The 26,643-nt window shown below is 43.9% G+C and overlaps 1 protein-coding gene across 6 annotated transcripts in view; it reads right to left on the bottom strand.

Moving 5' to 3' along the window:
• Spart (spartin) overlaps nucleotides 1-6,414 on the bottom strand; it is a 24,914-nt gene extending 18,500 nt beyond the window's left edge. For 4 of the 6 annotated variants that reach the window (XR_004119543.1, XM_031373861.1, XM_031373857.1 and 1 more), the window contains exons 1-2: nucleotides 6,275-6,414; nucleotides 770-1,581 (exon numbers count right to left, since the gene is read on the bottom strand). Coding sequence is in view for 5 of the 6 variants with exons in the window: in XM_031373861.1 (XP_031229721.1) it covers nucleotides 770-1,579 (810 nt within the window). In the remaining variant the exon portion in view is untranslated. Of the gene's footprint in view, nucleotides 1-769; nucleotides 1,582-2,323; nucleotides 2,846-6,000 lie in introns of those variants that run through there. The other 2 variants (XM_031373859.1, XM_031373860.1) reach the window with 2 other exon arrangements.
• Nucleotides 6,415-26,643: the final 20,229 nt, after the last annotated feature.

The raw sequence follows: 26,643 nt of genomic DNA, 5'->3' as shown, positions 1-26,643 counted from the left end.
CCAGCCTGGTCTACAGAGTGAGTTCCAAAACAGCCAGGGCTACACAGAGAAACCCTGTCTCGAAAAACAAAAAACAACAAAAAAAAACAAAACAAAAAAACCAAACCAAACCAAACAAACAAACAAAAAACCCACAAAAATATTATAGGAGTACAAATGCTTTAATCCCAGTGTGGGGATATGGGATTGTTTTGCGGCAGCTGATGATGATTTGCCTCTTGCTCTAACTACAGGTAGTCTGTAATGTTTGGACTTCTGGGAACTTTTCTGGAGCCCTGAAAGGTGGGGTTGGGGTTGGTGCTTAGTAATCTTTCAGGGGGGTTGGCTGAGGTTTGTTAACAGTCAGTGCTCAAAGAAGAAACAAGAGAGAAATCAGATCCAAGGATCTCTCTCTCTCTCTCTCTCTCTCTCTCTCTCTCTCTCTCTTTCTCTCTTCTCTCTCTCTTCCTCTCCCTCTCCGTCTCCTTCTCTCCTCTCTCATCTCTCGACTCGCCTCTCTCCTCTCTCCTTCCTCTCCTATCTAGTGATAGGGTGAACCAGGAGATATAAAGGGTAGGGAAAGAACTCACAAAGTAGCAAAGGCCAGCTACAACTTTCTACTATTAAAACCGAATAAATCCCAGCATACACAAACATGGCTGTGTTCAGCACCCAGTAGAATCGTAGTTCCTTCTGCTCTCATCCTGGACATGGTATATATCAAAGCATGAAAATGAAATACTACACCCATTTTTCGGCTTATGCTCATATGTTGTTTTGAAGGGCTTACCTGGAGAAATCCAGGAGGGCGATTCAGAACTGTATCGAGAGAACTATCCAAGAACCTCACGATCCGCAGGTACCCAGGGTACGAGGGAGCACTAACCTCCCCTGCAGGGTTTACAAAAAAGATCTGCACTCCGTTTGGTATCAAGATCAACTCATCTGCATCGAGCCCTAAGGTCTCAAGAGGGGGTGGCTGGGAACGGTTCCTATAGAAGTCTTCTCCCACAGACGAAAACTCCCCAGAATCTGTTCCATAGGAAACAGTGTAGTGGCCCTCAGCAGCCTGTGGGGTGTAGGCTGGTGGCGCTTCGGCAGGGCAGCTGGGCGACAGTAAGGGCAGAGCAGAAGGCACAGCACTTGGTCCAGCACCGGCACCCGAGGTGCTCCCATCTACTTCAGTATGCTGGGGGGCAGAGCTCGCTGAAGCGGGCTCTGGGGACTTCTTGCACGCATCTTTAGGAGGGAACTCTGGGTATAACTTGGGCACATCCTGAAGGTCATTCCGTAGAGAAGTGGCAAGGCCCTTCTCCAGGATCTCTAGCCTGGTACGGACATTCTGAAGTGTTTCCTTCATTTTCTGTTGCATCTGTCTGGCGGCCTCCCACGCCGGGCCTGCGTGCCCTGGCTCGGCTGCAGCGATGCTGATGCCCCTAAGTAGGTGTCCTATTCCTTGCTTGTAATAGTTCTTCGCTTCTTCCTTCTGCCCTAACTCGTCCGTGTTCAGTCCTTTATTAACAAACATAAAGGCCTTCTCATATGCTTCCTTGATGATCTTAATTTCAGCAGGTTCTCCATTTTCTGGTTCTCTCTCCATCTCTGCAAGACAAGAAACATCACATGCAATTAACAGGTTAGCTCGCAGTGTATTTAGCCCTCTCTCCAATGAGAATATATACCAAGGACAGGGGTCTGTCTTATCTTCTCCTGTTCACTACTGCACTTCCAATCCTTCAAAGAAAGCACCCAGTAAATACTTGGTGAATTGATAAATGTTATCGGTAATAGTAAAGAGGGCTGGAGAGGTGGCTCCAAAGGACCTCTTCCTGAGCGCTAATCCCAGTGCTGAGGAGGTGGGTCCCTGGGACTCACTGGTAGGCTAGTAGTCTACCTCCTCAGCTCCAAGACAGTTACAGAGCTTATCTCAAACCAAACCAAACCACGTGGTGACTTCTGATGAACATCACCACCCACAGCTGACCTCTAGCCTCCAATGCATGCATACACCAGAAGGAAAAAAAAAACAACAGAATATCCACCAAATAAAGATATGCATGTGCCCAAAAGGACACACACCCTATCCCCAGAAAAAAAAATTCAACTTTTATAAATTACACATAAAGTAGCTGGGAAAGTGAACTCTTTATAGAGGGATAAAGAGTTTATAAAGTAAGAGAAAATGCCCAGGATGGAGAACAATGAAATAAAGGAATGAACAACAGGAAATAAGAATAAAATTAGGATTTTTTTTTTTTTTACAAAGGCCCAACGTGAATTCTAAAATGCTCCAAAATCAGAATAGAAAAAAATGATGGACAGAAGAATAAGGGGGCTAACTCACAGAGAGCAGATAAATCCAAAAACAGAAGCACAAATTCCCAGGTTTAAACAGGTCTGACAGAGGCTGGAGAGCAGGTAGCGGTGCCAGGCAGGCCTCAGGATGGTTCCTTGCACACTTGGTAAGTGGACTCCCCTGCTGAAGGTGGAAGTCCCAGGATAGTTACACAGTGACAGAGCTAGACTGCAAGACAACCCAGAAAGCATCAAGAAACAGAAACTGACAGTGTCTGGGGTGTTCCTAAGTTTTAGGAAAGACTTATACAACTCTGGGGGAATTCAGGGTTTAATTAGTACAAATGAAACATTACAGAGATAAAAGTCAAGACAATTAGTAACTCCAGGGAAGACAGATGCCAAACAAAACCAAGAAAGTAATAGGGGAGCACCCTGCTCCAGTTTTATTTCAGTGCCACAATATTAAAAATAGTGGATCTTGATGTTAGCACAATGACGCACTAAACCATCCTGAGAGAACAGGAAGATGGATGGAACGTTTGTATGCAGGGATGAAGGAGCCAAAACCCCCAAGGCCGCACGGCAAAGCAGACTGAGCAACGCTGGTATACTGCTGAGAGGTAGGAAACACTAAGAATTGGGTCAGAAAACTGATCCACACTGCCTTCGGAAGGGAAACAGGTTGGCTTACAAAGGTAGTTAATTCTTTATGGATATAGTGAAGCTGAATTACTTACTTTACAAAATAAATGAAAGCTTTGCAGCAATCTTGTCCAGAAAGACTACACTGTGGGCTACAAAATTAATTTTTTTTCCAGGAACCACTAACAAAGTAAAATGAAACAGGTGAAACTTTAATGATTGTTTTTATTTATCTAATACAGCTACACTATTATTCTGACTTGAAACCAGTATAAATATGATTTGTGAATATCTTGCGTTTCTTTGTGGACACCTTTAAGAGTTTATGTCAAGTCCAATATGTCCCACAGCTAACAGTCAATTGTCACATGTGCCTCTGCTGGTCACTGTGGATGCCTTACAACTTCTCCGGACAGGAAAACTATCAAGGGACAGAAGAGTGCTTCTATAACTCTCTACACAATGAAGGCACCACAGACTTTGGTGGTCAGACTTCCTATAACTGCAAAACAGGCCAATAGATGGCCCGATCACACAGCAACTTTATGATAGTGGACAAAACAAGCTCAGCCCCCAGTTCAGGAACTAGCATATATAAATGACAATATAAAAACTCCTATTTGTCCTACCCTGGGGTCACTGCTGACACACTTTCCTTGGAATCTATTCTGCTGTGTCATAATGCCTCAGGCTTCCACAGATCCCAACCCTTTTCTCCTTTCAGAAGCCATAGGACAAACATTCCATCCTTCATTTCCCTTGGGGCACAAGAAGGCATGAACTCAGGAGTGTGCAACCTTCTGACAGTGTCATCTATGTAGTGCTGAGCTGCAGCCATGGCTCTGCTGGACTGCTTGTGGTTTCTGGGCAGCAGGCTGGACTCCTGTGCTTAGAATAAACAGAGAACCAAGCAGTGCCCAGGCATATCTCTAAGAAAAACTGTCTTGTAAAGATTGAAAAGTTAATGTTTTCATATGCTTTAGTTCTCAATGTTGGGAATAAGAAAGTCTTCGGAGTGCCAATCTGAAGTACTAAATAAACAGTGCCTTCATTAGCTTAGTAGTCCAGTCATCAAATTATGAACCAATACCTGCTCTAGATAACAAGGGTGGACTTTTAAACATTTTCTCTCTTCCTTTCCTCCTCTCCCTCCTTCTCTCTCTCTCTCTCTCCCTCTCTCACCCCTCTCTCATCTGTGTACACAGATCTCTGCTTGTGAAATGTAGGCAGACACATGTCCTAGGACCTGGGGAGGTCAGAGGACAACTGGGTGTGTGTCCTGGTCTTTCACCTTGTCTGAAACAGAGTCTTTTGCTGCTTTTTGCTTGTTTTTGTTTTTGCTTTCCTGTTTTATAGACAAGGCTAGCTCTTGCCTCTGCCTCCCATCTCCCAATATGAGGGCAGAGATTATAGCTTTATACAAGTTTAGGGGGATTTGAACTCAGGTCCTCAGGGTTAGTCTCCTCACTCCTGTTTAAATTTTCTAATAAGAGATTTAGGAAACACCTACTTTAAACACAGCTATGTATGTGGTTCACTCTGCACCAAAAGTAGTAAAGTTCTGATTAAAAATACTTGGAAACTCAGTTCTATTTCATGACAGAGAAAGTAGCAAATAATTGTGCTTATAGTAAACAGCCAGCGACAGGAGTTCTGATGCCAACATGCCTGGTCTGTTACAAAAAGGAAGGATAGGAAGGGTTTGTTATTTAGATTGTATACTGATAAGTTAACATTATAGTGTACAAAGTGACAGTGAAGTCTGATTTTTGAACTATTCTAATTTTTTAATATTTGTTTTTATCATTTTTAATTATGTATAGGCGGGGGAGGGGAGGTTATGTGCACCTGAATGCAGGGACCCAGTGAAGCTGGAATTAGAGGCAGTCATAGTACAGAAATGGGCACTGGGAACAGACTTGGGTGTTCTCCAACTGTAGTTAACCTGTTAACTGCTGAACCATCTTTCTAGTTCCATTATTCAGACTTTTTTAAAAAATAAATAAATAAATATAGAATGATGAAATAAAGCTAATTTACTCATCACCCAGATATAACATTTTTTAAATGAAAGCAGCTGAGACTCATCTCTCTCTGACGTGTACAACGTTCCGTGATTAGCTACACTGTACTAATCTCCAAAAGCTACATCCCTCACTCCCCCTACCTGGGTAGGGAACATGGGGGACTGATCATCAGAGAGGGTTTTTTTAAGGTCTCTGTTCAACTCCCATACCATCCCAACTTGCTTGTTAGGGAACTGTGTGTTTCAGATAGTACGGCACACTGCGTGCGTGCAGCAAACCACATTCCTCAAAATACAGAGGTTTCTTGTTTCAAACAAGTCCTCCACAAACACAATTAAGACCATCAGGAAGGCGCACGAACCAAGCAAGACCAGTTCTCTCAGAACTAGGAGCCCTCTTCTACTGCCGTATTATCCACTTAGTTACTTCTGTAAAATTTAAAACAGTTGCTAAATGCTTAGATATCCGAGGGTCATTTCATCGGTAAAAAGCTGTTACGTGTATAATACCACACAGCAAACCTCGAGGAGCCTTAAGCATACCACAACCACGGGGTATAACGGAACCAGCTGTACACTCGTGCAATAAAGTAGCGTCACAAAACCACACACATTCCCAGAGAAAACTTTTCCAGACCTGAAGTTAGGCCTCAGGGGTCCTTTGAGATGCTGGAAGCCAGTAAATATGTATCCCAATTACCAAATGCCCGCACCATTCATTGCCAGTGTTTGTGACTCCTGGCGCTTTCGGCTGCCCAACGTTGGACAAGCTGTAGAGGAGCAAGAAAGCCAGTGGGGTTTGGAGAGGGAACCGTGGAGGACGCACACTAGGGACCACCAGAGATCAGGGATGGGACGATCCCAACCAGGGATTCTGGGGACCAGGAACAGGAGGACTAAAACTGGGGACAAGCGAGGATCGGGGATAGGTACACGCACACCAAGGATGCGCGGGGGCTCAGGATTAAGGACGAGCTCCGGGGGATGAGAAGGGACCAAGGATGGGAGGACCCGCACCAGGGATGTGCGGATCCTGGGGCAGGAGGATCTAGGACCTGAGCGCCGCTCCCCGGGCCAGAGCAGTCGGAGGTGAAGGGTGGGCGAAGGCTCCTTCAGTACTAGCGGGAAGAGCCTCAGCAGGACTTCTGGAAACTTCCTTGGCAGAAGGGCTCCCAATAAGATGCCGCCGGGGCCCGGGCCGCAGCCCCCACCCCCGCTGTGGGTCCCGGGGTGAGTCCGGCTCACAAAGCCCCGCGTGACGCCCTCTGGGTCCGGCCCCGCCCACGCGTCACCACACAGGCGCGGAGTTGAGCTTCTGCCCACTCTGACCTTCCAAAGGCGCACGAGAAAAGCCAGCAGGCCGCTCCGAACCCGAGAGCCCACGGAGAGCGCGCAGCCACAGGCCCCAGACACCCTCCCGTCTCAGCCAGGCCCAGGCCACGTCGGACCGCGCCTGCGCACTCCGTACCGGCTGCCCTGGGGCCGGCGAAGGGACCCGCAGTGCCATGGCCATGACAGCTTCCGGCCGCCAGGGGGAGACCTGGGTCGGGCCCTGAGGACCTGGAGAACAGAGGTTGACAGGAACCAGGGACCTTACATGACTTGTGTAAAGTGTTAAATCTGTGGCATTAAAAACAAAACAAACGAACAAGCAAAAACCCCACAAGGAGCCGGCCAGTGGTGGCGCACGCCTTTAATCCCAGCACTTGGGAGGCAGAGGCAGGTGGATTTCTGAGTTCGAGGCCAGCCTGGTCTACAAAGTGAGCTCCAGGACAGCCAGGGTTATACAAAGAAACCCTGTCTCGAAAAAAACAAACAAACAAACAAAAAACAAACAAACAAAAACCCCACAAGGCTGGGGGCTGCAGAGATGGCTCAGCAGTGAAGAAGAGATTATTTTTATTCGCCTCTATAATACATAAAGAACACATCACAATAATTTACAAATGCAACGATTAAAAGTGAATAAAAAACTTGAGTAGATCCTCCTACAGACAAGATATACAGAGCAACAGAAAGCATATCAAAAGACAGTTAATATGAGTCTTCAGGCTAACTCAAATCAAAATGAGGTGTGACTTCTGTCTCAGAATGGCTGTAATCAAAAACATAAGCAGAAAAAGGTTTGCAAGATGTTTTTTTCAGTCCTCCTGCATTACTGGGAATGTTAATTAACCAGAAACAGCCCAGCAAGTCTACCCCTAGTTAGAATTGTTCATAAAATTATCCATGTATCTTGATTCAAGTAATTCAGTCCTTGTAAAATTCCTTCCACTCTCTTGTAATCACGGGGGTGGAGGCCCGATGGGGGATGGTCTGTGTTAGGTTGGATGTGTGGGGCGTCTTAAGTTAATTGATTTGGGATGACCCAGCCCACTGCGGGCAGCACCATTTCCTAGATAGGAGGCCCTGAAAGAATGGGGAGATTGCACTGGGCACAAGCAATCAGGCAAGCAAGCATGAGTGGATTCCTGTTTCTCTGCTCTTGACTACAAGCGTGACATATCCAGATGTTTGATTTCCTGTTTGACTTTCTCATAATACTGGGTTATAACCTGGACCCGTGACCTGAATTAAACCTCTTGCTCCTCTAAATCACAGCAACAAATGAAACTAGGACACACTCCTATTTATTTTGCTTAAGTGGATCAGATAGGATTTTATAACAGCATCCTGCCTTAATTCTTTGAACTGCTTCCAAATTATATGCTCCAAATCACTTTACAATGTCATATTCAGTGTGTGTGTGTGTGTGTGTGTGTGTGTGTGTGTGTGTGCGCGCGCGCGCGCATGTGTGTGTGTGTGTTAGGCAATAAATCCCTCCATTTATTCAGGCAATAAAATTAAGTCACTTGTCTACAAAACTACTTGCTACCAACTAATTATAATTACTCACACACCCAATTTCTAGAAAATACTTCAAAATGGCTTTACAAAGATTGACAATTTGGAGTGGTTGGGACCTGGTATTTCCAGCATGCAATGTTCAAATTAATGTCTTAATCCTCTAGTGGTATCTAGATGGGACTCACACACACATACACACACACACACACAAACATACACGTACTCACACATACTCTCACACTCACACACACATTTACACTCACACTCTTACTTACACACTCACATACTCACACTCATACACACTCACATACTCATATACACACTCACTCACACACACACACACACACTTGCAGCCATCCTCATCCCTAACCTAGCATCAGCAACAGGTAGAAGAGGTAGGAGGAGAGATGCTGGGACCCTTCCTCTCTGGGGAGGAAATCCTTCTCACCTGTTGGCCATGGAGCCTGCTGTTGGCTGTAACAGTCTGGGGTAGTTTCTATTTCAGAAAATGGAATTAGAGGAGACAGGGGAGAGAGAGAGAAGGTGGGAGGGAGAAGGAGAAAGACTAGATTCAAATGCCAAAAACTTCACTGCTCTTATTAAATTTTAGATTTTTTTTTTAAAGGAATGTTTCATTTGCTTCATGCTATTAGGAAATTTGTAGAGACTTAAATTTAAAACAATACCTGTTGGTCCCCCCACCCCCGGTTTTACAGAGCCACAAAGGCCCCAGTATCCTATATTTTAATGGCTTTATTGAAAAGTATGCAGCATATGTAAAATTGGGATAAAAGTTTTATCTGAGACTTTTTATCCCATACAATTTGATAAGTTTGATATCTCTGATTAAATATTACCTTTCTATTTTAAATGCTCAGTGTGATATGGATTATGTGACTAGCGGTGAGGGTTCCTATTTTGCACAGGCTACTTCTAAGCGGGTTTCTGATATGTGCTTTGTGATCATATGTATTTTGGTAAAAATCCAGAGGCTCTTACCAGTTAAAACCATTGACTCTCCATTTTCTCATCCTCACTATCAAAATAGATATGGAAATTCAAAGATCAGACAAGTTAAGTTGCATATATGTTTAATCTTTGTTTTGTGAGATATATTTATGTTCCTGTGATGGCTTCTGCATACAACTAAGCTATTGTTAGCCATGGTGGTGAAACACTGACCTTCAGGACCATTCTCACTACCAACTGTAGGCCCAGCTGACCCTGCATAACCCTGACATAAATAAGGACACTGTCCAGGGACCATATTGCTCTTTCATTGTATTGTATCTTATAGGTCAAGTGTCCCTCATCCAAAATGTGTGAGAGTAGAAATATCTCAGACTTCACATATTTTAAAATTCAGAATATTTGTACAGACATGATGAGATATTATGGAGATGATGAGACCTAAATTTCAACAAAATTTATTTACAATCATTTGTAGCTTACACACACAGGTTTAAGGTGATTTTATGTGGTTTTAGCAAGTCTACATCTTGACTGTCACCTATGAAATCAAATGAGTGGTTTGGCACAATGGCATTACCAACTTTCCAGTCTCAGGACATTCCAGCCTCCCAGATTAGGAATGACCAACCTGTACAATATTCACCATCATGTGGGCAGAGCAGAGACAGGAGTTGAACTTCTTAGACCAAGATACAACCTACAGAGTTAGTCCAGCCTCTAGGCTCCGACAAAAATATAAGTAAAGGCCTTGCTTTTTCCATCAACAACTTGTCAAGCTCTCTGTCAGAAGTCCTCAGATTTTATAAGTGAGGAGACAGCTAAGAAGGTAAGAGAATTGCCGAACAAACATGAAGGCACAAGTTTGAATACCCAGCATTGATATAAAAGGCCAGTCATGGCTGCACCACAGCCCCATAACTCTGGGGAGACAGAAGGACTGTGTGGCCTTGCCTGCACTGTCTCTCCAGGCTCAGCAAAAGAGCCTGTCTCAACACCAAGGTGAAGAATGGTAGAACAGGACCCTGAGTGTCTTCCTCCAGCCTCTGCAACTCATAACCCACCGACCCTCAAACACCAACTAATGAGAATCAACTACAACTGTTCACATTAAATTATGAAGCTGAACCAAAGTCTCAAAGATTTCATAACGTTAGCCTTGACAATGCTAAAGGAGAGTAATTTTACTTGTTCATTTATTCTCTCTCTGGAAACCTTACAAAGTTTCCTAAAGGGATGATTGTCTAGACCAATTAAATTCAGTAGTGTTTATTTGAGCAAAACAAGGTGATTCAGAGCTACAGCACTTTCTGAGAAATACAGCATGATCTGACAGCATTGATATACAAATGAAAGGCAGCCTAGAGTAATCTAATGAGCTCGGCTCAGTCAACCAGCCCATTGGTTACAGTTTAAGCAGTAACTTACAGCTTAGTTACTTAGTTAGTTAAAGAGCCTTTCGCAATCCAGCAAAATTGTATTTCTGAAAAATTTGAACCAACATCATTTTCTCAAACAAAGCAGAGATATCTAGCTCTTTTATTTCATCTTCCTTGAGTTGGAGAGAGCACTGGCTGCTCTTGCAGAGGACTCAGGTTCAGTTCCCAGCACCCACATGGTGGCTCATAAACCGCCTCTATCTCCAGTTCCATGTGATCTGACACTTTCTCCCATGGTTACTGGATACATGATGTATATGTACATGCATATAAGCAGGCAAAACACCCATACACACAAAATAAAAATAAATATATCCTTTCATTTTTTTTTATTTCAGGCTTTCTCATGCACAAATAAGGTGGCTCTCTCTAACAAAAAGATGAAAATCCCAAAAGTTTGCATTGTGGATTCCGGACCCATGGCAAGTCCCTGCTAGAGCCAAGATTTCCACTCCTTTCAGACCCCTTATTTTCTCTGCATGGAAGATTGTATGTTCGAGGGAATGGTTTCGATACATCATCCTTGAATTCAATCCAAACTGTGGAATAAAGTTTGTAGACAGGAAATGTGGCCAAGGTTTTGTAGTTAATATGACCTACATCTGACACTAGAGTCTTTGAATTTAAACCTTGATGTGTCTGGGTGTTCTTTATCCCAAGAGGTAAGATATTTTATGAAAATCAGAAAGATCTGAGTAAAGTAATTTCTGCCAAGATAGAAGAAGCTAGCTTTAAAAGCAGATATATTAAATACCATGGACTATCACAGGGACCAATATTTGAATCTTAACATCTTTGCCTACTTTTAGTTTGAATTTAGGCAACACACTTACTAACCTCAAAGCTCCAGTTCCTGATTCATAATATTGGGATAGCAGTGATTTCTTCAAAGGCTTATGCTCAGGATTAAATAAAATAATCTATGCAAAGCTCTGGCTCCCCGTGGAAGAAGCAAGCTGCTGAGCAGTCTGTGGAAGAGCACAGCTCCTGGAGCCTGGTGTCCACACTGAAACTCAGAGTCTGACACTAACTTTTGAAACTGACTGTGGGTCAGTTTGCTTTGCCTAGCGGTGCTTCCATTTTCCCACTGTTAAAACACAGCAGTGATAGTGATGGCCCGTTTCCTATCGGTGTGTGTGAAGTGCTTAACAGAGCGCCTGGCAGCGTATATGCACAAAGTTGTTTTCTAAAGCAAATCTCTTTGAGGGGCTTGAGAGATGGTTCAGCAGTTTGGTGCGATCTGGGTTCAATTCCCAGCACTCACTTAGCAACTCATAACCATCTATTCTTGTTCCGGAGGATCTGCCGCCCTCTTCTGGCCTCTTCAAGGAAAGCACACATATGGTGCCTGAACATACCTGCAGACAAAACACCTATACATAAAACTTAAAATTAACCTACTGCGGGGGGGGGGGGGGGGGGGGGGGGGGGGTGTGAGGCCGGCGGAGGGGAAAAAAAAATAACCTACTGCTAAATAAAACGGAGGCTATTTGATACTGTGATCACAGGTTAAAATTGATTTTCCTCAATGTTACAATCTTGGACTTTCTGTTTTGTCTTTCTTTAGGAAAATAGATAACTCAGCATACCCAGAGTGCTAGGCCGTATGGTTACTAGAGTACGGGCTAGAGTCAGGAGCAAAGAAGATAGAAGGAAGGAAAGGTACTAGAAGGTCTTTTAGATCTATGTGACACCCAGTATTTCCTGAGAAGGAACAGAGGGTTGTCCATATAAGAAAATGACAGAAGAGCTCTGGTGAGGCTCCCTACTCATGTGACTCTAATGATTGGCAAGGTGGCATTAAATAAATCATTGTACTGACAAGGAGCGGAAACTCACTGCACAGTCAGCCACATTACACGCAGCAGGAATACTGATGTTTTTTGGTTTTTGTTTTGTTATTTGAGACAGGGTTTCTCTGTATAGCCCTGGCTGTCCTGGAACTCACTCTGTAGACCAGGCTGACCTCGAACTCAGAAATCCACCTGCCTCTGCCTCCCAAGTGCTGGGATTAAAGGCGTGCGCCACCATCGCCCGGCAGGAATACTGATGTTAACCACCTTAATTTCAACATTTGCCCCGTGGAAACGCAAACCAGAGCTACAGGGTTTCTATCCCCGGCTTCTGAGGAGTGCATGCCACATGCTCAACTCAGGAGCTTGGGGAGCATCATAGAATATGCTTGGCAGAACCAAACCTAGCAGAAAGAATGCAGGTGACTACTGAACTTGCTACAACACACAATTCTGAATCATGGAACCTGGATAGTTTCTAAAAAGCTGCAGAAGAAACTGCTATTCTGTGTGGGGCAGTGTACCATGCCACCAGACAGAAAACCTGTAAGGTCGAGCGGATTCAGGAATCCCAGCAATTCTCTGCTATTGTAGCAAGGTATACCAGGTTTGTATGCAATATCTGCTGATACTTGAGAGCACTCTGAGGCATTCCCTTTATTCTGGTAGTCCTTATACAATGAATATGATGGTTACGTTCATCCAGCATCTTATGGATGGCGGCGGGCGTGATCTTGCCTTTGCCCTGCTTCCTCATGTCTGCGAACGCCATAGACATGTTGCCGCCGAGCCCACGATCAGCGAGTCCCGACCACTCCCCCAGCAATTCTCATAATTGAGAACCGAAGGTGTTTAAATCTACTTCTGACCAGGTTCCTGTCCTGGAGCACGTGACCACAACACCCAATTGAGAGGACTGTGACAATCACATGAGGCAGCCCTAACATCTCAGACCAAGCCAGTAGAAAGCGTTTGTCTTTAGATCCCAACCTACCCCAAAATGTTTATAAGATCCTATCCACAAAGAATGAAGTACATTAGTTATTTCACCCAAGATAGTGTGAGAGTGCCTGTCTTAAGGAGCTGTAACACTTCAGGGAAGACCTTTGACCTCGACCTGGCCCAACCAGCTGGGTGCTCAAGCCTACCACAGCCACTTCCTGCTCAGTGGCCCCAACCTTGGCCTGCCACCAACTCCAGAAGGGGCAACTGTGGCCATGGAAGAGGCCTAGCAGCCTGGTAGCTTTACTCTGGCTTCTCCTCAGAGAGCTGCAACTCTTTGACCAAAGCCCTGCCCCATATGCAGACCAGCAGTTCTGTGCAAATTCCACCAGGGTATAAATAAGATGGAACTCTGCGAACTTGCACGCTGGGTATTTCTGTGTGGTTCTGCCTCGTAGATCCACAGGCTAGTCCACAGCTCCCAGGAGCATTGTTATGGTTATATTTAAAATAGCTTTTCACCCTTCAAAGACCCTCTTCCTTCTGATCGAAAATGGAGAACGTTCTAAACTTTACTAAGTATCTCGACTGTTTTCTTTTAAGATCCTCTTATTATCACGTGGAGGGAGTTCCTAGTCCTGCCTTGTTCCACCACACTGACACCTCTCAGTTCTGCCATCTTTCCTGCAGCTCTGATTGGATGCAACATAGGGCTTTGGTCATCAGTGAGTGCGTGGGTAAAGAACACACACACCCAGGAACAGCTTTGGAGAACTGGTTCAATTTACTGGGGGTGGGGGACACAGGGGGGGGAACAGGATATATTTATGCACCTGGGGAGGTGGGCAGGTTCTCTGGGGCACGGTTTGTGAGACCATGTTCAATTGGCCAGAACAGGGGCAATGGAAGGATCCTTCATCTGCATACTCAGGGGCTGCAGGAGTCCAAGGGGAAAAACCTTGTAAGGTCAAACAAGAAGTGAGGCCTGATAACCGACATGGTAGTAAATTCTTACTAGGGTTGATAGTGGGGCAGCTGACTTTCAGGCACCAGACTGGGAGAGGGGAGGGAATCAATGCTTGCCATCTTCATATGAGATATTAAGGACTGACGCTTTCCTTCAGGCTCTTCCTCCATCTATCCTGGGCCATTACAGTCCCACACTTTCCCACTTCTCTACTGCATATTTGTTCCAAATGCTGGTGTCACCACCAATGGCCATCTGGATGTCTGTGCTGTAGTCTGAAGCCATGTTGATGTGGGTGGCCAGTGCTGCCGCCTGAGGCCATGTCTGGTTCTACAGCAGCTTGGGACTAACAGTGTTGATGTTGGTGACCTGTGCTGCCACCCAGAGCCATGAGCATGTCTGTGATCTGTGCTGTCCCCTAAGGCTATTTGATGTCCATGGTCTGGGATATTGCCTTAAGCTATGTTGGTGTCTGTGGGCCCTGATGCTTGAAATACCCACACATGACCCCAAAGGCCATGTTGGTGTTCTCGATCTGTGTTGCCAACAAGGATTATGATGCTGTCTGTGGCTCACTTCAGCAGAGAACCATGGGGAAGTCCTGCTGATTGTAAAGGGTAAGGAAGCCATTTCTGCAGTGCATCAATGAGTCACAGATGGCAAACAGGGGCAAAGGAGGTTTCAGTGATGACCCTACCCCCATGCCCCCGAAAATAACATCCTAGACAGAAAACCATCAAAGAGAACTCTTAAAACGTATGATAAGGATACTGAAGTGTAGCTCTCCACAAAGGATGGTTTCTGGTGGGGGTGGGGAAGGACTCAGTTTTCTTTAAGGGGCTGGCTACTGAGTTTGACCGAACTCCAGTGCATATATTGGCAACACAAACTGAACTTGGTGGTGACGGTGGTGGAGCTGCTACTTCTCCTTCTCCTTCTCCTTCTCCTTCTCCTTCTTCTTCTCCTTCCCCTTCCCCTCCTCCTCCTCCTCCTCCTCCTCCTCCTCCTCCTCCTTCTTCTTCTTCCTCTCTCTTCTGGGGAGAGATCACAAGGGTGGGGACAGACCTAAAAGGACAGAGAAGTGAGTATGATTGAAGTGCATGATGTGAAATTCTCAAATAAAATAAAAATGTGATGAATAAATGAATAAATAAATAAAATATCTTATCATTTTTGTTTGATTTGGTTTGATTTTTGTGAGTCAAGGTTTTGTGATGTAGCCCAGGCTGCCCTCAAACCCTCTATGTAGCTTAGGCTGGTCTCAAACTCATTATGTAGCCCAGGCTGATCACAAACTCACTGCCCTCCTCATTACATCTGAGGTGCTGGAATTACAACTGTTTATTAAAAATATTCTTAAAAAGAAAAAGATTTTATTGTATGTGTGTGAGTGTTTGCCTGCATGTATGTCTATGCAATATGTACATGCAGTGCCCATGGAGACAGAAGAGGGTGTCAGATCCCCTGAAACTAGAGTTACAGATGGTTGTAAGCTGCCCTATGGGTGATGAAACCTGAACCCAAGGTCCTCTGCAAGAATAGTCAGTGCTTTTAGTTTCTGGGACGTCTCCCTAGCTGTTCTTACAGGATCCATATAGTAGCAATATGTACTGATTAAAAGTCTTTGATTTTGTAAGACTCGGAGAGCTGAGTCTTACGTCCAGGATGCCGTCCCACTCACAAAGACACAGAGGTGGAGATCGCTGCAATCTGCATGAGTTTTTAATAATCCAGCATACTGGGGTTGTCCCACATTCAGGCAAAGGCACATACTTTTTATACCTTCCCAGAACATAAGTTTACAGCATGAGTTGGTTATCTCTCATTGGTGGAGCTCATTGTTCTTTGTTTCCATTGACCTTTCTTCTCCAAGAGAGGAGGAGATACCTGTTACATGTAGGAGGGGTGGGGGGGAGACCCACCCCCTCCTGGGGATGTTTCCTGGAAATGGGTATTTCTCCCCGCAATTAGGGCATCTCTTGGGGATGGATGTTTGTTCTGTAAACCTTTCTGAAGCTCTCTGTCTTTAAGCTTAATGGACATTCCTGGCTCCTTGGTATTTTTATGAGGTGTCCCTGTTTGCTCAATTCTTACAATTTTAAATAAAATTATTGGTTATAAGTAGAAATAATTAAAATATTTCTGCCTGTGTGACACTGGAAGGATCTCTGCAGGCCCTGATAACACTGGTCTTTGCAGTTCATTTTAAGAAGGTGGTGGTGTAGCTGCAGCCTTACTCTGCAAACAGGGCCAACATTAGCCATGAGAGAGGCTCAGAGGGCATCTGTGAATCCAGATCGCAGGGGTCAAAACTGACGTAGTGCTTTCCCTAGACCTGTTAGACAAGTGACTCATCTATTGAAGAGATGAGTCTGACATCATATTCTGAGAGAGACATTCCTGTCCCATAGACCCAGGTCTCAGAATGCAGACAGCATGCTCCCCTTCTCCCCTCTGAGTTCTCCCTGTGCTCAGCTCTTCTCAGGAAGCTTCTACCCAGTGAGGTTCAACACAGAGCCCCAGAGGTGTGTTGACATCTGAGATAGCCCACAATCCCCCAACCTGCTTCCTCTCAGCCTGAGGTCAACAGAGAGGAGGAAACCTTTGTTTCCTCCTCTGTTTTGTTTTGTTTGTTTGTTTGTTTGTTTGTTTGTTTTTAAAGACCATTTTGTTCCTGGGTAATGTTAAACGACAATTTATTATTGCAACGTTGCTTTTGGCTACTAGATTGTTTTCTAGCACACCGGCAGGACTTGTTCTCTGTGTCGCTTTGGGAAGATGAGTGGGGTGGAAAGACAAGACCAACTGGATTGAAGATGTTGCTCATCCTTGACGTGCCTCCACTTGATATCTTTTTTAAAATGCCAGCATGGGCCTAGAGAGATAGCTCAGTCCTTAGGAGCACTTGCTGCTTTTGCAGAGGACACAGGTTCGACTTCCAGCTTACAACCATTCATAATTCTGGTTCCAGGGTATTCAATGTCTTCTGGTTGCTGAAGGCATCAGGCACTGGAGTGTATATGACAAAAACTCATACACACAAAATAAGGATAAATCTTCAAAAAGTAATAAAAATATAGTCATATTTACTAAGGCTGGGGAAGGGCCTGACAGTGTGCACTTTGAGGTGTCCCAGGAGTGGGGGCCGATGCACAGTCTATATTCTAAGTGACATGGAACCCCGGGAACTTCTTACAGGTGCTGGTTTATAAGAATGTGACAATTACAGGACTTTCTTCTGAAAACTACAAGAATCTTAAAGATCTCTAGTTGATTTTTATATCTTCCCTTATTGCCTATTCTGTGGAAGTGTGTGAATGGAACTGGATTCTCTCCCTAGAGTCAAGGGATCAGGAGTTAACTAGACATCCCCACACACACGCACCTTCATCCCCTAAATCATCAATGGTGAGAGGCTGCCTGGTCTAGCCTCATTCTAACTTTAACCATCAAATGTTATAGCCCCTGCCTGTTGTCTTTGTAAAATAAACAAGCAAACAAGCAAAGCGTTGAATGATCCGAGTGTTTCAGTTGTGTCAGTTTGTGTAGTTAGTCACTTTCTTTTGAAATTAGTCTGCAGTTGGATTGGCACAGAAGATGGCTGTGGCATAACATCACACACAGTACTTTCCTTCACACCCTTCAGCAGGCTGAGCAGTCCTGTCCCAGCATGTTAACACAGCACATGCCCCAGCACATCCACAGGACAGCACTGAAGCCTGGGTCTAACTTTTATTTTGAAATAAAGGCTTTAAGAAAATGCAGTGGATACTATCTCTGCATAGGCTTCCCACAGCTTTCTTCAGAGAGAGCATTCAACATAGCCATGGGACATGCTCAACACCAAGACAGTTATGCTGGGTCAGGACTAGTAACTAAATTCTACATTAATATTTTAATGTACAGTCATTATTTTTGAAGGGAGAGGTACACATCCATAACTCTGAAAAACTACTGCCACCTTCTGGGGGTAGAGCCTCATCTTCTTGTTTCTCCATGTCCTTATCTTGTCCCACAAAGAGCCATCATTAATCCCTGTGAGTTCTACTCTCAGTGTGTCTTTAGAGTCCCTCACTGCTCTATTGACATTTTCCGTTTCTCTGGTGGATTTTTCTAAAAGCCTTCCTCCTCTGAACTCTAAATGATTCCTTTTCTTTTCTTCATGTCACTAACATTTGCGAAACACAAGGCCTTCACAACAGGCTCCCCCTTTAGTGACTTCCACTGCCAGGAAAAGAAACTTTTTGAAAAGCTTTTGATATGCTTCAGAAGTTTCAGTAAACCTGGCTGACTTCCCACGTTGCCTCACCCCAATCTCTGCTGTGCTCTTGCCATGCCCTGCCTGCAGCTGTTCAGGGCAGACTTGGAGATCCAGCTGCTTGCTTTCTAAGTCTCTCAAATGCCACACATTCCATAGAACTGGATCCTCTCTTCACCAAAATTGTCACACAGGACCCAGCACGCCCACCCCCTTCAGTGCTTCCCTTAGCTTCTGTGTCTCCCTCTACTCTCTACCTTCCTCAGTATTTCAAGGATAATTACAGGGAATTCATCAATGCCTGTATATACTCACTGGTTCTGCTTATGAGAATAAGAATTTAGCTGAAATTCTAAACCTGGCTGCGTTCTGAAAAATATTACTTACAAAAGGCTGGAGACCAATGCATTTTCTCTTTAAAATCATTTACCCATCAGGCTGGAGAGACAGACGGTGGCTAAGGTCACTGGCAGCTCTTGCAGAGGACCTGGGTTTAGTTCCCAGCATGCAAATAGTAGCTGGCAAACACCTGTAATTCCTGTTCCAGGGGATCAGACATCCTCTTCTGGCCTCTGTGGATGTTACATGGACATGGTACATAGACTTGTGTACAGGAAAAACACCAGTACACATAAAAAAAAAAAAAACTTAAAAAAACCATAGTTTACCTGGGAGAAAAACCATTTCATAAGCTCCTTTTAAAGAGGGGTTCTGGCACACATGGTATGCACTCTCTGATAAGTGGTCATTAGCCCAGAAGTCCAGAATACAGGAAGAATAACCCACAAACCACAAGAAACTCAAGAAGAAGGAAGACCAAAATGTGGACAGTTCATTCCTTCTTAAAAGGGGAAACAAAATACCCATGGGAGGAGTTGCAGAGACTAACTATGGAGCAAAGACTGAAGGAAGTACAAGCCAGCCTAATATAGCGATAGCAAGATATAGCCATCTCCTGAGAGGCTCTGACAGTACTTGACTAACACAGATGTAGAGGCTCACAGCCATCCATTGAACTGAGTACACGGTCCCCAATGAAGGAGCTGGGGGGGTTGCAGTCCCCTAGGACGAACAACAATATGAACTAACTAGTACCCTCAGAGCTCCCAGGGACTCAACCACCAACCAAGGACTATACATGGTGGACTGATTGTTCTGGCAGCATGTGTATAGTAAAGGATTACAAAGTCGATCATCAATGGGAGAAGAGGCCCTTGGCCCTGTGAAGGTTCTGTGCCCCAGAGTAGGGGAATGCCAGGGCCAATAAATGGGAGGGGTGGGGTGGCAAGCATGGGGAGGGGGGAGGCAACAGGGGTTTGTTCTTGTTGTTTTTGTTTGTTTGTTTGTTTGTTTGTGTTTTGGAGGGGAAACTGGGAAAGAAGAAATCATATGACATGTAAATAAAGAAAATATCTAATAAAATAAATAAATAAAAATGTCATGGAAAATAAAAAAAAGAGGGGTTCTGGGCTAAGATGGAATGAATAAATGTCAGCATTTTCTTGGCTTTGGTGGAATGCATAGCTTTTACATCATTGTAATGTGTCCTGGTGCAAGCACTGGTGCAGACATCTGGTATAGGGTTCAGTGATATTTAAATACAATATGAATGAATTATTAAATACAATAATCATTCACCTCAGATAGTGTAAGCTGTATGAAGTGCTTGTTTCCTGTTTTCACCCTAATACAAGTTAGATCTTAGCATTCATTATACACAAGGAAAAAAATGTTGAAAAAAAGTCATAATTCCTTGCTACCAACTGGTGTTCACGGCTAAGTCTTCAAGGTCGTTGGCATTTCTTTGGAGGAGACAATGAGTGGGGAATATTTTTAATGTATCAACAACATGAGAGTTTTCGCTTTGTCTGTCCCTTCCACCCTTCCTCCCTCCTAGTTTGCTGACACATTAGCTACCCTGTCAGCTGCTGAGCATGCAGGAATGAACAAAACAGCATGTCCCCTGCTGTCAGCAGGATGAGCACACTGAACAGATGGAAGCGGAAGAGCCATTGATTAAGAAAAATATTTAATTTTTCAAAGTTGTGTTTATTAATCACGACAAGTTTTTTGCTTTTCTGTAATTCCTAAGGTGCTTCTGTCCAGGTATTTTCACTTAAGTCTCCTTAAGTAAGGGTAAGATCCGTGTAGACAGGGACATCTCAGAAAAACATCGGGAGGCCAGGAATTTCCTTGATAAGATAAGCTCAGGAACTTTAAGGAAGAGGTAGTGGAACTCTCTGGAAGGGAAAGGCTAATTAACATTCCTCAGATCACAGGGTGAGAACCAACCTGAGGGTGGGGTCACATTCCGCAGGGTAGACCTTTGCCCACCTTCAGACAAGGGAAGTCTTTGCCGCCTCATTCCCTAAAGACCAATCAGTTTAAAAAGTCACACTGTTCTACCAATCACATTGTGTCTAATGGCTGCTGCCCTGAAAATTGTATAAAAGCTCACTGAACAAGTTATGCAGGGTCGCTTCCTTTCCTGAGGGTCTGGGATAGCCTCAGTGCACTGGAATAAAAATCTTCATGCTCTTTGCATCGATCAGGCTCCATGTGATTCACTCAGGGGGTCTCCTGTAAGCTAAAGCTCGACAGGGTCTTACATAAGAAACACTGATGAGAAGTTATTCTAACATGTCATTCATGTGTTCTTCCTAATAAACTGTAAATGTAATCAGTTGACACTTGTCCAGTGCCTGTCTCTGGCTGTAATGCTTCCATTTCTGAGGGCAGAAGTAAACACCCTACAACACTACATATCACCATTAAAGAATTCCGTTGCAGTTTTTCTCTACATACATCAACTTTTCTCTAAATCAAATAAGCTATTCATTTGCTTCCGAGGTCATCTGCCTCTCGTCCTTTCTTTTTTTCTCTCAAGTGCCAACATTTTGTCTACTTCATTACTGTACTGAGACTTTAAACAGCAAGAGGCCTGGGCAGAATGAAAGCATAGCACCCATTAAGCCATCTAGTCTCTTAATAACTGTAGCAAAGTCTGCAGTCAGAAAATTAGAAGAATTTTTAGTACTACTTCACTCTGTTCCTCCAAATCCTGCTGTGAGTTTTACAGATTCCCACCCCCTCCGGGTTTTAGGTTTCATTTGGAACCATGACTGCCGCACCCCGGCTGTGACAAATGCTTGGAGTTTGGTCTGGAGCATGTCCAGTCCCAGTTGCTTCCCTAGGGAACCATAGAAGACCTCTTTGCCAGACTTAAAGGAGAGAAGCATGAGAGTCAGGTTCAGCAGCAGCCTTTGTCTCAGGTGGCTTTACTAGGCTCCCCAGGTCACTGATTAGCTTTGTGAAGGAGGGGCCTGGAGAGATGTCTCAGCAGCTAAGGGTATCTGCTTACCTTAACACAGAGAGGGTGTGTGTTCAAGTCTCAGCATCCAAGGGGATGCTCACAACTATCTGTAACTCCAGTTCCAAGGGATGCCCTCTTCTGGCCTCCTTGGGTTCCAGGCATGCATGCATATGGTACATACTCATACATGCAAGCAAACAATCGTGTGTGTATGTGTGTGTGTGTGTGTGTGTGTGTGTGATGTATATGCATATATTATGTATACACACATATAATAAAAATAAGTGGTAAAAGTAAAAGAAAAACACTGCATGCTTAGGACCCATGAAACCCCGTTTTGTTTTGTTTTGTTTTAAGATTTATTTTATTTATTTTATGTGTATGAGTACACTGTAGCTGTACAGATGGTCGTGAGCCATCATGTGTGTGGCTGTTGTTGAACTCAGGATCTCTGCTGGCCTGCTCACTCCGCCCCGCTGGCTCTGCCCAGCTCGCACGCGTAATTTACTGCAGTTGTCTTCAGACAAATCAGAAGATGGCGTCCAATCTCTTTACGGGTGGTTGTGAGCCACCATGTGGATGCTGGGATCCGACCCTCGGAAGTGTAGTCAGTGCTCTTACCCGCTGAGCCTTGTCGCCAGCCCGAAACCCTGTTTTTATATTGCTTTTGCCCTTTCAGAATTTCTGTGTTTATGCAGGAGCCCTCACTGTACAAGACAGTGAACTCAGATAGCGCTTTGAGCTCTTACTTTCTAAAGATAAAAGCACAGTAGAAGATAGAGAATCGGCCCTAAAAATAAAGCTGCCTACTCCTTAAATGAAGGGACAGAAGGCATGGGTAAAACAATAGTAATGGCGAGACTATCCACTGAGATGAAACCTTCATAGCTATGTGCTTACGGTTCCCTTCCAGAGTCGAGGAGCGAGTCACATGAGGGGGCTGGGGGATGCAGCGCCTGGCCTTGAAGAAACAAGGAAACTGACTGAAAAGGCTCTTTTATTCTCCCTGGCAGAGGCAGCCTTGCAGCTGGGGCCCCCACTGCTCTGCTGATACTGGTGCTGGCCGGTGGCCTCTTTAGAGAGCCTGGTAGAGACTGGTCTTAACCCTAGTCTCTGGTAATGGGGGAGGCAGTTTAAAATGACTACCCCGCAAGTCAATCTAAATTTTAACTTGGCAGTCTGTCTTTTGAAACCCAGGATAGTAGCTCCAGGCTATTCACAGTGTTTGCAAAGCCCGAGTCTGCTCAGATTCCTCCTGTAAAACAGCTTGGTATTTGCATCGAGTCCAATATTTTATTCAACTGCAGCAGCCATCATCTGAAATCTGAAACATTCCAAAAATTCATTAACTTTTTGAGCACTCATTGCTGCCCCAAATGGACATTCCATCCTTGTGTTGAGTTTTACAAATTAAAGACTTCATGTAAACCTGAGAGTTTCGTGCTGAAAAACTACATTTCCCAGCGTCCCTTGTGGATTACGGAACTCACACTCACTATTGTAAGGGTCTTTGTCAGCCTTAGGTTTTTTGGTCCTCTGCCCACGTGGGTAACAAAAGCGCCCCTTACTGTGAATAAGTAGGGTTCCACCTCAGGTAATACCAAACCTTTCTTTCTGCTTTCATCTTTCTACAGCAACTTTAATATAATCGTACATATAGATCCTGGATAAAATCTCAGCCTATTAGTGACTCTAGCCTACTCACAGAAAACCTCCCTGACTCTCATAGGGCCCTCAGCCGTGGGCCAGATAACATTTTCTTTTCAATTCTTTGTCCTTCCTTTCTCTCTCATCTCACTGTCTCCCCCTGACAGTCTGACCTAAGTGGGGGCCACACTACATTCGACCAGAATGTGCACGGAGCATAACCGAACACTGGGTCGAAGTGATGGATCGGATCTAATTCAGAGGCGTCCTTGGTAGGTCTGGAAGCTCACTGGAGCTTTCTTCTGTCTCAAGACCCCTTGGTCAAAGGCACTGGAGACTTCCCACTAGCTGTGAGAAAGTTTGGCTCAGAATTCTAATTCCAGGAATTCTTCCTTGGCCTACCACTTGATTAGCCGAAAGCCCCGAGAACTTTCCACTGACCCTGCGGTTTCTTAACCCTGGAACTGTAATAGTTTGGGAGGCCCTCTTACTTTTCCAGGTGCATTTGGTCCTTTCAAGACTTAAAGGCTGCTCTCTCTAAGCGACCCGTTTTTACCTCGGTTCTCGGCCCTGCCATGGCTTCCAAATCCTCTATTCCAAATAAGACATGCTCAGCTTGGCTGCAGGCTAATCTAAAAGTTCCCTTTGGGAGATCTTATATGGAATTTATGTGTTCAGCATCCCATCCAAATCTGGCTTCCATAGATGCTGGCCTAGATTTGGAACTATTGATTTTTAATATCTAAACTGATTTAGGTAACTGCACAAGATGAAATTCTAGCATTGGTCCAGGGCCCCTTCCCCATGTAGTTCACAGTTCATTTTAATCTCTCTCAAGGCCTTACAGCCATGCCAAGAACCCAGAATGCTCACCACTTATGCAGTCCTCCAAACATGCATCTTTATTCCTAACTGAGATAGGATAGAGCCCTTTTATCTTGGGCCTCTTTGGCCTTATGCTTTGGTCCACCTGTGTTTCGTCCTCCCCAAACCTAGAAAATCCTGCTTGTACTGTTAACAGCTAAGGGGTAAAAGGCCTGTCAGGTTGTCTGTTCCATTTACAGATTCACTCAAACTCATTATGTAGGTCACTGGGCTCAGTCTTCCAGGGAGTCAAGTGCCATTTGGGTATGGATAATATTGAAAAATTCTTTCATGCTCTTCCACTCCACTGAGAAAGGCTGGCTCTGGAGTTAGAGTTTAGCCCACCTGGTCCAGGCCCAAGTGTATTTGTTTAAAAGTTTCCTCCTCCGAAGTCTTTGTCCCGGGTCACATGCCTGTGTGGCTGGGAGAAGGAAAACAAGACAGAACACTCAGGGGAAGACACTTTGTCCTTGACAGGGACTAAAAAGTTAAACTGTTTCTTACAGAGGTCACGAAGGACAAGGCTTTTAATGCTCTGAATACTCCCTACTTTTCCTGGGCTTACTATCCCTAAAGCTTCTGTTAAAATTTTAGCTTTCTGTATTTTAGGACTTGTAAATTCACTGGGTATGACTTAAAAGATCTGTAACAAAAAACTTAGTTTAAAATTTGTAACAGAAAGTGTTGATAGTAGAAGAAAATAAAAATAAAAACCCTAGGTATAAATGATCTTAATTTGCTATAGCGTACCATGTATGTAACTTGGATTCAACTCTGGTTTAGGTTGTATGTGACTAAACTTGGAGTACCATGTGGCTTGTTGCCATCTTGGCTGGTGACCTAGCAGCCCTGTGACTCAGACACCATCTTTCCTAAGGTTAAAGAAAAAGCTCGCCATGAGACTTCACTGCCATCTTGGTTAAGGTGACTGTGGTGGTTTGTATATGCTTGGCCCAGGGAGTGGCACTGTTTGGAGATGTGGCCTTGTTGGAGTAGGTATGGCCTTGTTGGAAAAATGAGGTTCCCAGTCTCTCTGTGAACTGTATTTATGGTTTAAAATCTATTTTCTAAAATACTAAAAGATATATAAAAGTATCTTCAATTTAAGAATTATAATTCTTAAACTTAACAGGAATAAATTTGTGAAATCCTAATCTTATTAAAGGTACAAACTTAATATGAACTGTTAAAGATAATTAATATATACAAATTAATAGACAGTCATGCTAAGTACAAATGTAAATTATTTATAGAGAGAAGCTCAAGGCTAATCTGTATCTTCATTATATAGTCTTTTCTATATATTGTCAAATTTAAGCCTAAAACAAGCAGCTCAAACAACTTTAAAGTAAACTTGAAGTTTGTTTGATGTAAAATAATATTTAAAATTAGGTATAGTTTAAAAAATTGGTTATATAAGACTGAATTCTTGAGTAAAGTGGGTTGAATTTACAATACACTTACAGGGAGGAGGTCTCCAGGCTAAGGTAGTTCCCTTGAGTGGAGCACCATCCCATCAGAGTAAGATGCAGTTGGCCCATTACAGGACAAGGATGCATGGGGAATGGGTCATCAATGGGAGGAGAGGCCCTTGGTCCTGGGAAGGCTTGATGCCCTAGCGTAGGGGAATGCCAGGACATGGAAGTGGGAGTGAGTGGATTGGTGAGCAGGAGGAGGGGGAATGGGATAGGGGGTTTTCAGAGGGGAAATGAGGAAAGGGGATAACATTTGAAATGTAAATAAAGAAAATATCTAATAATAAAAAGAAGAAGAATGCTTGCTGCTGTCACTATGTGGTGATCTAGAGAGTGGTCCAGCTACAGAAGCAATAAAGACTTGGCCTTAGACCTCTTTGCCAATTCAGTCTGTGCTACATGTAATTATTTATTACAGATTTGACATGACTGCTTTCATTTTTCATCTGTTGGTTGAGTGTATGGAAAGAAAATGTGGAGAAACTTTAAAAGGTTCTGGTAATAAGGTTAATTTTAGAAATCTTTGTAAAATGAATCATTTACTCTTGACAAGGCAGTCACTGTCTTTGGGAGTGTGGTGTTTTCAATAGGAATGGCTCCCATAGACTCCTGCATTTGAATGCTTGGCCCATAGGGAGTGGCACTATCAGGAGGTGTGGCTTTGTTGGAGTAGATGTGGCCTTGTTGGAAGAAGTGTATTGGTGGGCTTTAAGGTCTCCTATACGCAAAGCTATGCCCAGTGTGGTACACAGTCTCCTTGCTAGCTACAGATCAAGATACAGAACTTTCAGCTCCTTCTCTGGCATCATGTCTGCCTGCACACTGCCATGCTTCCCACCATGATGATAATAAACTAAACCTCTGAAACTATAAGCCAGCCCCAGTTAAATGTTTTGCTTTATAAGAGTTGCCATGGTCATGGTATCTCTTCCCAGCAATAAAACCCTAACTAAGGCAGGGAGTGTACACCTTTTAAACTGGAAATTGAAAATCACTTATGTTTGGAGAATACAACTTAGATTTAAATTGACTCTTCATGAAGCCTAATATTTACTATATAATCTTGGAATATAGATATAACAATTTGATGTTAACTAAAATATATATTAAGTCATGTTTTATTTTTTTAAGTTACATTTTCAAATACTAGATATAGTAGTTTAATGTAATGGTCCTAATTTAAT

Source organism: Mastomys coucha, unplaced genomic scaffold (genome assembly GCF_008632895.1).
Source record: "Mastomys coucha isolate ucsf_1 unplaced genomic scaffold, UCSF_Mcou_1 pScaffold16, whole genome shotgun sequence".
Lineage (NCBI taxonomy): Eukaryota > Metazoa > Chordata > Mammalia > Rodentia > Muridae > Mastomys > Mastomys coucha.
Note: the sequence above shows the minus strand (reverse complement) of the source record. Positions and strands in the feature narration are given on the sequence as shown.